We start from the raw sequence: 11,338 nt of genomic DNA, 5'->3' as shown, positions 1-11,338 counted from the left end.
TTTGATTATCAAACCATTTTCAATCAATGTGAATGTTCACAGCTTTCAATAATAACAACTACAACCAAAACATTTTCGAATGTTCACAGTTGTGAACACAATGTAAGGGCAACTGTAATGTTTTTGACTGCAAAAATCAATAAAATTAGGAATTACGATTGAGGGGTTCAGAATAAATGTTAGGGTATGAACAATATGGACTCCTATATATTGTATGCATAAGAAAAGGGGATATTTGTAAAAGTTCACAATGTTGGTTGTTGATAAAGAGGTTTAGGGTTTAAATACACAAATGAGTAGAATGCTTACGTTTTTTGCCCATTTTGACGACAAAGATGTTGAGACGAAGGGACGATGCGATGAAGGAACGTATACAGTTTTCTGGGCGTACGAACGACGAAGAAGATGATGAGACGATGTGACGATGGAACGAAGACAGTCTTCTCGGCGTAGGGACGACGGAGAAGATGATGAGACGATGCGACGATGCAACAATGGAATGAATACAGTCTTCTGGGCGTTGAGGCGATGTGGAATATGGTTTTGGATTTCTGGACTGTAGAGGTACTGTGCGTGATTTCCTGCGCAAGAATAGAGAGGGGAAGAGAGACGGTTATTAGATTCAAAGAAAGTGGGAGAGAGGCGCGTGTTTTTTTTAGGGCTTTTTTGGTCTTTTTGTATGAAATGGACTTAATGGAATATTATAAAACACTATGAGTTTTATGGAACAACACTCTTAGATAATGAATTTACTAAAAAAGCACCCAAATGGGAAATAAACACTATGAGTTTTGTGGGATCAACGCAAATAAACGTTGAAAATTCATTTACATAGTGATGTATTTTTAGGCATCATGTGTTATGTAGTCCCCTTGAAGAAAGAATACTCTGTTAATTAAAATTACAATTCTTTCTCAAATTTTAGGTTCACCATATACTGTGAACTCCAGTCCAACCATGAATGACCCACCAGGTAAAAAATCTGTATTGCCACTCGTCATTAAAGCTCTCAGTACACACAATAGTACACTCTTTCTGTTAGTTATACTGATCTACCTTTCCACCCTTCCCACTAGTTTCTATGTTCACATAAATTCAAACCCTTTACTAACTTGGTCTGTAGAACTAACTTTTTTCTTTAATTCGAAAAGATAAACAAATTGCTTTTAAGATTTAAATATATATATATATATATATGGTGATTATACAACTACTATTCTTTCTTGTCAACGCCAGGCTGAGTAATTAGTTAGCTGCTACCGACGTTGCTTTCCTACCTGTCAATTTTTTTGTTTTTTGTCACATTAGGAATTTGATTCTTGAAGAGATTAGCTTGTTTAGTTTTGTTTTTTTTTTGGATTTAGTTAAGGTGATTCTGCAAAGCATTCCTCCTCTTGATTCTTGAGGAATAATGTCACTTAAACCATATATATATATATAAATGCCCTGTTTTCAGTTAAATATATTATTGATTTTCTCTGTTTAAATCAAATGGGAAATGTTAATGGTTTGATCTTTTGTGGCTTATATGTGAATCTGTGATATGCTCTGTAATTAGATAGTTTTTAAAGTCAAAATGGGAAGAAACTTGTGAGTATTAAGAAAGTCTTGATAGAACTATGGGTCAATTGTTATCTTCTTCTTCACCCTCATATTTCAGAAATGCCACAAGCTTTATTACCATCAAACCAACCACCCCCCCCCCCCCAAAACAGTCTTAGGTGCAGTTTGATAACACTTTTGTTTTGCCCTTCAACAGCCTTAGGTGCCGTTTGGTAACACTCGCGTGCTATATAACTCCAACATATACTGCAAGCATATTTTTAGAGCAATCATAACCTTTCCTGTTTTTCAAACCCAAAATCATGACAATCTAATTGGAAAATGTTATGGACTTATATATTATTTTTAATTAGTTGATAATTAAATATTTTTTAATTATTAATCAATCATCTCCTTAACACGTCGAAAAAATAAGTTTATAAAGTGGACTTATATATTATTTTTTTTATTTTATTTGTTTTATTTGAAACTTAAAAATAAATTTAGGATTTAACATTAGTACAAAAAAATTAATTGATAAATTACAAATACACCCTTTGAGATTTGCTTAAAGTATAAATTACTTCCTATGATTTGAAAAATTACAAATATTTCATTGTCAAAAAAAATTATTTAACAGAATTAACTAAAAATTTGAATTTCATAATTACTCTCCTATACAATAATAAAATTATCTAAATTATTAATTGAAATATATTTTTAATATCATTAAAAACTGTTAATTGACTTTATGATTTATCAATAAAATGGCTAATTTGTCATGAAATTAAAAATCTTAGGTGATTTGGAATGTAATTTTTAAAATCACAAAAAATAATTTATATTTTAATCAAACCTCATGAAGTGTATTTGTAATTTATTCAAAATTAATTATTTTATGAATCAGTTTCTATTGAAATTAAAATTACCTTTGCTTTATTTAACGGAAAAATCTCCTAATGAGAAAATCAAGGCATTTTCTACATTCGACTAGATTCTTCTCGAATTGGGCTTCTCCTCCTAGTCGGTTGGGAGAAATAATTCATTGCAGTGGAAAAATTTACAAGGTGATTTGATTTCGATTCAATTTGATAGTTAAATCGATAACCTATTCACTTAATTCTTTTTTAATTCGTTCACCAATTCAACTTTTAAAACATTACTACAGTGTCATGGCTTGCTGTGTACCCTCTAGCCATTAAGAGTAGTTTCTACATAACGTAACAAAAGAAACAAAAAAAACACGTTTTTATACAACAGAAAAATCAGTTAGAGTCACACACATCATTTTTTTTTTTTTTTGGAGCCATATGGTGTCATAGCAAACACCATATTCTGATTCACAGAAAATCCAACCATGAAATGGCTCGTGACTATCACAACTCACTCACTCACCAGTCATCACCAGTCCAAAGCCGCTCAAAAAACAGTTAACAACCTTTCAAACTTTTGACCTTGATCAGCTATATCTCTGTATACCGACCTGATCCCGAAGAATCACCGATCGCCAATACAACCCAAATAAACCCAATTCGATATAAATTTAGATAATAGAAGAAGAAGAAGAAGAAGAAGTGAAATCAATTAGGGGGGATAGCAAAGAAGTGTGCGGAATAATGGGGCCTGTGACGACACCACTTCTGCTGAATAACGGGCAGGAGCATGGGGAGGAAGAGAAACCGTTGAGCTTTTTAAAGCAGTTCCGAGTCGAGTCCAAGAAGCTCTGGCATCTTGCTGGACCGGCCATTTTGACCGCCTTATGTCAGTACTCGCTCGGCGCTCTCACCCAGACTTTCGCTGGTCTCGTCAGCGAGATCAATCTCGCTGCTGTTTCTGTCGAAAACTCTGTTATTGCCGGTCTCGCTTTTGGTGTCATGGTAAGCTTTTAACATTTTTTCCAAAAAAGGAAACAAAAAAAACATTCTGGAAGTCAGGCAACACTACTCAGATTTTTCTAGTATGAGGTGAGGTGTGTATATAGAATAAATTTGAATCATAATATAATAACTTTGAATAATTTTTAAATAATTAAATCTAATTCGTAATATGGCTAGGAAAAAAAACTAGCAAGACAGAAATCGATGAACCAAATAGATTCCTCGTGGATTTGAGATTAGGTGAGAGAGTTGTATTAAAACTACAGAAATTGATCACAGACTTGATGAGACTAGTCCCTCTTGTACATAATAATTTTAGAAAGAAAAATGATATACAAATATATTTTTTAGACTCAATGATCTGTAAATGAAATGATTGGTTGATTGATTATTGTGCTTGAAAAATGGATCTAATTTTTATAATTGAATAGCAATGCTCATAATTTTTTTTCTTATATCTTTTTTCTCACTCCTAAATATAAGTGAATGAATCTGATGTGTGTCCCATTATTTTATGTCTAAAAAGTAAAAAAATAAAATAAAAAATAAAATAATGTATAGCATTGTTCTTAAAAAAAAGATATGTGCAAAAAGAAAATTTATCCTAACAAATTATTATATGCTTTAAATTTAACTTATGTATTACAAAGCATCTCGAGCCCGAAGATTATTTTTCTTGATATATTTTTAAGTATTATTGATTAATTTATGTACATTGCAGCCTTTCTTTTTTTGAACTAATATGCATTGCACCCTCAAGTACCAAAAGTGCACATTCAAGATCCAGATACACTGTAGCATAAATTGGCTGATAAAGCTTTTTTTTCAATTTTTTTTTTCGGAGCAATTTTTAGGTATCGTCATTGGATGTGATTAATTTACACAAAGGGACTATCATTTTTATTTATTTTTATTTGGAAGACCTATCATATTTTTGTCAACATTTTGCTTAATAACATGATGACAATTAATTATTATTGTGAGAATACGCATAACATTGTATCCAAAAATATATATATTAAAAAATAAATAAATATGTACTTATTTTTAATGTCTAGTATTATTGAATAAAATATCGTCTTTTCAATATTTTTTTAAAATAGTGTTAGAAGTACAAAAAAAAAAAAAAAAAATCATAAAATAAAATATAAATATAAGATAAAGAGTGAGTTACTCTACAAACGTGGATCCAATCATTATCTCATATATGTGTCTTATTTTATAAAACTAATTTTTATACTTTTTTGTCCTGTTCGGGTGTTGACGTATTTACAAAAAAATCAATTACTTAAATTTATAATTTCAAGAATGTTGCAAGTGCATTACTTTCAATGGTATATCTATATGATAATTTTGTATGCGTGAACAAATACGCTTTATAGAATTTATTTTCATACCGACCTTCATTTTTTTGTGTATCAAGAATTGTTGTTTAAAGTCGTGGCTTATGAGGGTGGAAAAAAAAAATTATGTGACATATTTACAATGGGTGGACAGCTTTGAGAATTATTTATGACTGATGATGTTTTTTTGGTTGGATTTAGTTGGGAATGGGGAGTGCTTTAGAGACACTATGTGGGCAAGCATATGGTGCAGGACAGATGAGAATGTTAGGGGTGTATATGCAAAGATCATGGGTCATCTTGTTGACCACTGCTTGTTTTTTGGTTCCCATCTATGTCTTCTCTCCTCCCATTCTTGAGGCCATTGGAGAGACCACCGAGATTTCTGAAGCCGCAGGTCGAATCTCTCTCTCTCTCTCTCTCTCTCTCTTGTTTATTTAGTATATTGTAATGTGATATGGAGTAGAGTAGTATATACTTCAAATTTAACTTAAAAGATATCACCGATGTATATTTAAGTATGACTTGTTTAACTTTTTAAAGATAAATTATATTGACACCCTTGACATATCTATTCATTATAGATCCTTTTTACATTTGAAAAATTATACTTATCATCATGTTAGATTAAAATAACATATTTGCCTCTTAACCTTTACACTTACAAAATAATAAAATAATACAGATATTTTGTTCATATCATTTAAAGAAAAATAACAATCATTTTTTTTAGTTTAACTCACATAAAAAATTAAGTTTTTTTTATTTTTACTGAATTTTTATATTTTTTAGATACACCTAAACTAAATATACTTAATTAAGTATAATATTTTGTGATTTTTTTTTTTAAATTCACCAAATACAAAAATATAAAAATTCAATACATTATATTATTTTGTTGCATTCAATAGATATTTTTTAAAGTTTTTTTAACAAATTTTATACTTTTTAAATATATCTAGATTAAATTGATCTAATCTAGATATAATGTGGAAATAAAAATGAAAAATTATATTCCTATATAAAAATTTATACAAAAAATATCATAAAAATATTGTGATAATGCTATTGTTGTAAATATAAATCATGTTTATGGGTGTTCTGTTTTAAAGTGAAATATCACCATTAAACTATATCATTGTGTTTGAAAATTCTATATAAAATTTATGTTTGTATATCATTACTCAATAAGAATATGTTGTAATAGAGTTTAATGACGGAAAGTTGTAAAATGTAGTCATGATGATAAGAATAAGAAATTATAGGAAAAATGATAAAATTGTCATTTAAAAAATTTTAGGGCATGAAATCAGCAATCTATGGAGCAATTTGTAATGAAATTACAAATTTTAGAAAAGGAAATGTAATTTTTCAAATTTGAAGATGAGATCTGTATTAAACAAAAATTGCGGGAGTGTCAATGTAATATACCCATTTTTTAAACAATCTCAAATGAATTTAAATCAAACCACAGATTATAATGCATATGACTGAGTCGAATTTGTTAAAACTTTAAGTAATTAATGAATTTTAAAATATACTTAAGTGAATTTTTAGTAAGTCTTGTTTTAAAAAAGTGGAGTGGAGGCGTCTTTCACTTGTACAAAAATTATGGTGATGGATCTTCTCTCTCCATGGTTGGCATGGGTCAGGCTTGGGCGAACGTACGAAGCTCTGCCCATGACTTTTTGGCCCAAAAAATAGATCTGTATGGGCTTGAGCTTGGGCTGGTCATGGATTCATGTAAGCCAGCTTTCGTAATGAGTTATTTTGAATATATAATAAAATGTTGTTGAGAAAAAGTTTTATATATATATATAGAAAAGAAAAAAAATCCCAAAAATCAATTTATATGATCAAACAATAATGAAAATTATGTATACACAAATTGAGACATTTTTAGTGTTACACTAGTCAAGTTCCGGATCGGGTTCGGGTTTTTCTGTCAGAGTAATGATTCATCCCCCTTTTCCCCCCACCCCCTTTGACCCCCTCTTTCTCTCATTGGTTACCTTTTCTTTTTCTTTTTCTTTTTCTTTTTTTTCCTGCTCCACCAATCACCCACTGCCACGTGGCAAAGGGGGGTGAGGGGGTGACCCCCAAAAGAGGGTCCCAAACATTATTCTTTCTGTCATTCCTAAGGAGACAGGATTTTTGGGCCAATGAATCCCTAAAGAAAGAGTGAAAGGTATGGAAATAATTTATTTTTTTATTTTTATGATGCAATTGCTATGAAACATGTAGCAAGTGAAAATTTTAGACCATTCCTCAGATTGAATTTCTCTGGTGCAGGAAAATTTGCTATATGGATGCTTCCACAATTATTTGCATATGCATTGAACTTTCCAATACAGAAATTCTTGCAAGCGCAGAGGAAAGTCCTTGTAATGACTTGGATATCAGCTGTGGTGCTGGTGATACATGCATTCTTTAGCTGGCTTTTAATACTGAAGCTCGGATGGGGTCTGACAGGGGCAGCAATCACTCTGAACACTTCGTGGTGGCTCATTGTCATTGCACAGTTGATGTACATTTTCATCACCAAATCTGATGGTGCTTGGAGTGGATTCACTTGGCTTGCATTTGCAGACTTGTGGGGCTTTGTGAAGCTTTCTTTGGCCTCTGCTGTCATGTTATGGTAATAAATATGTACCTCTATTGGTTTGTCAAGTTGTTGAACATTTTCATCATCATCATCATCACCACATTAATGTGGTATTGTGTGTTACATTCACCTCTTGATTTTGAAGTAATTGGGTGGATTGATTTTGCAGCTTGGAGTTCTGGTACTTGATGATACTCGTGGTGATTACAGGTCGCTTGCCGAATCCTCTGATACCAGTTGATGCCATTTCTATTTGGTATGGAATTATATCATACCTCCTTAGCTCTAATTTTTTTAAAAGGAGTGCACAAATGCCATGTTTGTTTGGTTGAATTGACTTAAATAGGACTATTAGTTCCGGAACTAATATAGTTCTTTAGAATCAGTAGACATGGATTACATGCATAATAATAACTATAGTTCTCTAGTGTTTTAGTATTTTGACCCCTTAATTCAGACCCCCTTTAATCCTCTCATTTTGTATTCCATCCCCCCCTTATGGGACTCGATAGTTTCTAAGATATTCAGTTCAGGGAGACTGTCGATCCAGAGGCCCACTTTTATATCCAAGCATGAAATTCGAGATTGATTATGATAGATAGTCCAATCCCATGACCTTATCCCAAACAAACACAGTGTACATATATTAATTCTTTGTGTAATATGGCATTGAAATGGATAATTTTTTGCTATTTTAACTTTGTTGAAACACTTGTGCAGCATGAACATTCAAGGATGGGATGCTATGATTGCACTAGGGTTTAATGCTGCCATAAGGTAATCTCCCTTGTATCTCTCATCTTCCTTGTCAGCAATCAAATGAAGTGCTTACCTTGGTTGTGTATATATGTATGCTGTTACAGTGTGAGAGTATCAAATGAACTTGGGGCTGGTAATGCACGAACAGCGAAATTTGCAGTGTTGGTGGTGTCAGTGACATCAGTGTCAATAGGAGTGGTTGCCATGGCCATTGTGTTTGCAACAAGAGATTATTTCCCTTATCTTTTCACAACCAGTGATGCAGTGGCTGAAGAAACTACCAAACTTGCTACCTTGCTTGGATTCACTGTTCTCTTAAACAGTCTTCAACCAGTCTTATCAGGTAATAATAACCACATTTAACCACAACCAGTATTGCTTCTTTCAATGGGACTATCTTTTTTGTTTTTTTTACTTGGTGCAATTGTTCAACATTGATGTCAAGGGTTCAAAAAATAAAATGCTTCATCTTTCTCAATTCTGTCTCTTTAGGGGTTGCTGTTGGAGCTGGATGGCAATCTCTTGTGGCATACATCAACATTGGTTGCTATTACTTAGTCGGATTGCCTGCTGGCATAATTCTGGGATTTACATTTAGTCTTGGAGTCATGGTAAGATACAAACCAATCAAAATTTTCTTGCTCGAAAAATACTGCTTCCGATCATTTGTGCTTAGTATATACTTTTTTCTCTGATATGTAGGGAATTTGGGGCGGGATGATTGGAGGTATTTGCTTGCAGACGATTATCTTAATATGCGTCACTTCTATCAGAAACTGGAACAGAGAAGTCCGTTTTCCGTTCCCTTCTTTACTCTCCATTTCCTTTTTTCTTGACTTAATTTATGTTCTGTTCATCAAGATGATGGTTCAATTGGAATGTTAAATATTCATATGATTAAAAAAATGCAGGCTGCGGAAGCAGAAACCCGAGTTAAGAGATGGGGAGGTGCAGTTGCGGATCAATGATTTCTATAGGATTCAAGTCTTAAAGTCAGAGGAAACCATCTTTTCTAGGAGAGAGGAACAGTGAAGGGACAGATAATGGCAACTCTGATTTCTCTGATTTTTGTCAAAATAGTTTGATAATGGAGATGGAACAAAGTGATTGAATCTTATCATTACATGATGAGTTTGCCAGTATCAACTGATTGAGGCTATGCTCTTTCAATAAGAATCTGAACTCAACAGATATTCAAACACCATGATTTTGTTGTGCTTAGGAGTGATTAACTATCAACCCTTTCTTTTCTTTTTTTTTGGTATTTGGAAGTAGTTTAGTTGTTTTCAATAACATAATGGTGTAACACGAGCAACTTTGCAAAGTTGAATCTGTTTAAAGAGTAATTTTGATTCATCTCTTTATCCAAATAATTAAAACATATCATTGTTAATCCTTTAAAGTTTGAAGTGTTACTAAAAATTTTATGATTTCCATTGCCCCGTACAAATTAGAGGCTTAAAACCCCTTTTGGGAAGTAGGTTATAATCCACTTCCCAGATTATAACACACTTATTCTCTCACAAAAAAACTGCTTATAAGCAGCTTTTAACCAAAAAGTTGATTATAACCGTTGTGTGGGTTCTATTTTTATGTGACAGCTTATGTACTTTCTATCCATGTAGTTTTGTTAAAAGTACTTAGAAAATTATTTGGGAAAGTACATCTATATAGTACAATTATTATAAGTATAACCCACGTCACACCAACTTTAAATCTATACCATCTATCTCATTTTCAGATTATAGTCCTATGACTATTAGTCCATATAAATAAAGTAGAGGAAGCTCTCATTTGAAGGTGTGGCCCACACATGTAAGACCCACTCTCATTTGAAAGTTTATGTGCTATGTGCAAAGAAATTATAGATAAAAAGTATTTCACAGACATTTTTTTGAAGTTTTTAGCATTTTTAAGCTAATCAAGCACAGGCAGAAAAAGACCAACAAACACAAACCTAGTGGATGATGATGGATGAACCAATTAACAAATTTGCACAAGTCTTACCTTTTTGTGTTGGTTGCTTGTTCCAGTGTCATTCAATAGTATTTTTTTTCCAAAATTTGGTTGTAGGCTACCCCAGAGCTGACAATCTTTAACCATTGTGTTGTGGCTTGTTTCGGGTAGTTCGTGTGCATCACTCAAGACTCTTCGCCATAAATTTGGAGCCTATTCTATTATTTAGGCCCATTAACTTCACTGTATACTTAGCCTAGCTTGTATAAAGCAAGCCCGTTATTACTTCAAACACCCGCACTCTTAGGCCCAAAACTGTAAAATCAGCTATGTTGTTCCAGGTCGATTCATATTTAGAATTTGTTTGGGAAGAACTATAAGTGCACTTTTTGAATTTTTAATTAAAAAAATAGAAAAAAAAATGGCTGTTCAAGATAATTTTTTGATTTTTTACGAAAAAAATGTATATTAAAATATTGTATAAAATATAAAAATTACCTTCCTACCCTTCTGAGCACTGACATGCTTTCCGTGCATGTCAGTGAAGTTGTCACTTCCCGAGACAGTGCACTGAGCTGCACTGGTTTTGTGTTTGACCCCCCCTCTTTTTTTTCCCTTAAACACCTGTGAGCTGTGCATGTCAGTGAAGGGCAAAAATGTCTTTTTGCCATCTGAGTACTCAGCCTCATATTCCTACCCAAACATTTTGAATAGTATAAACTTTTTTACTTTTTTAGTGACTTTTTAGTTCTTTATCTTTTTTAGGTGACGCCAAACAGGCACTTAATTTGTTAAGAATTTGTTAGAAATTGATTTATTAAGTAAATAAACTAAATTAGAAGTACATTTTGAAGTTCCTTAATTTTTTTGGATTGGGTTAAATTCACTCAAGTCGATAAGTTTATATACACTACAAAAAAATGGAGGTGGATTTTCTCCCGTTCAGATTTTGGACTAAAGGGTGTTGTTTTGGCTCGTAAGGTCCACCACGGGCCCCCATTTCGATGATCCGAACCGTTTATTTTGTCAGACACTTCGTGTATTTCGTTTACACAAAAATTAGGTTAGTCCAATAATTATAACTTATTCAATTTATTATGTTTCTCACTAAAAAAATGTATGGTTTATCTTAAAATATACAATTGTTATCTATTTTTTAGTGAAAAGTTGAACAATGTATGACCAAATTTTTTTGTAGATGAAATACACACTATGCTCAACAGAATAAACGGTTCGAATCGTCAAAACGAGACCTA

The 11,338-nt window shown here is 32.4% G+C and overlaps 1 protein-coding gene across 1 annotated transcript; it reads left to right on the top strand.

The window, feature by feature from the left end:
- Positions 1 to 3,036: 3,036 nt before the first annotated feature.
- On the top strand, positions 3,037 to 9,482 carry LOC114292615 (MATE efflux family protein). The gene is made up of 9 exons (XM_028236611.2): positions 3,037 to 3,419; positions 4,964 to 5,159; positions 7,055 to 7,400; positions 7,537 to 7,623; positions 8,088 to 8,144; positions 8,231 to 8,469; positions 8,619 to 8,737; positions 8,829 to 8,915; positions 9,038 to 9,482. Exons 1-9 carry the CDS (start codon positions 3,159 to 3,161, stop codon positions 9,092 to 9,094), a joined length of 1,449 nt encoding a protein of 482 aa, XP_028092412.2. The 5' UTR covers positions 3,037 to 3,158; the 3' UTR covers positions 9,095 to 9,482.
- The last annotated feature ends 1,856 nt before the right edge of the window (positions 9,483 to 11,338 follow it).

This window comes from Camellia sinensis, chromosome 3 (assembly GCF_055761805.1).
Source record: "Camellia sinensis isolate YWXY chromosome 3, ASM5576180v1, whole genome shotgun sequence".
NCBI classification, from domain to species: domain Eukaryota; kingdom Viridiplantae; phylum Streptophyta; class Magnoliopsida; order Ericales; family Theaceae; genus Camellia; species Camellia sinensis.
This window is presented reverse-complemented; position numbering and strand designations above follow the sequence as displayed.

Coding starts and splice junctions, on each gene's coding strand:
- LOC114292615 (XM_028236611.2), top strand. CDS start 3,159: ATGGGGCCTGTGACGACACCACTTCTGCTGAATAACGGGCAGGAGCAT. Junction 5,160..7,054: donor CGAGATTTCTGAAGCCGCAG/GTCGAATCTCTC, acceptor TCTCTGGTGCAG/GAAAATTTGCTATATGGATG. Junction 8,738..8,828: donor CATTTAGTCTTGGAGTCATG/GTAAGATACAAA, acceptor TCTGATATGTAG/GGAATTTGGGGCGGGATGAT.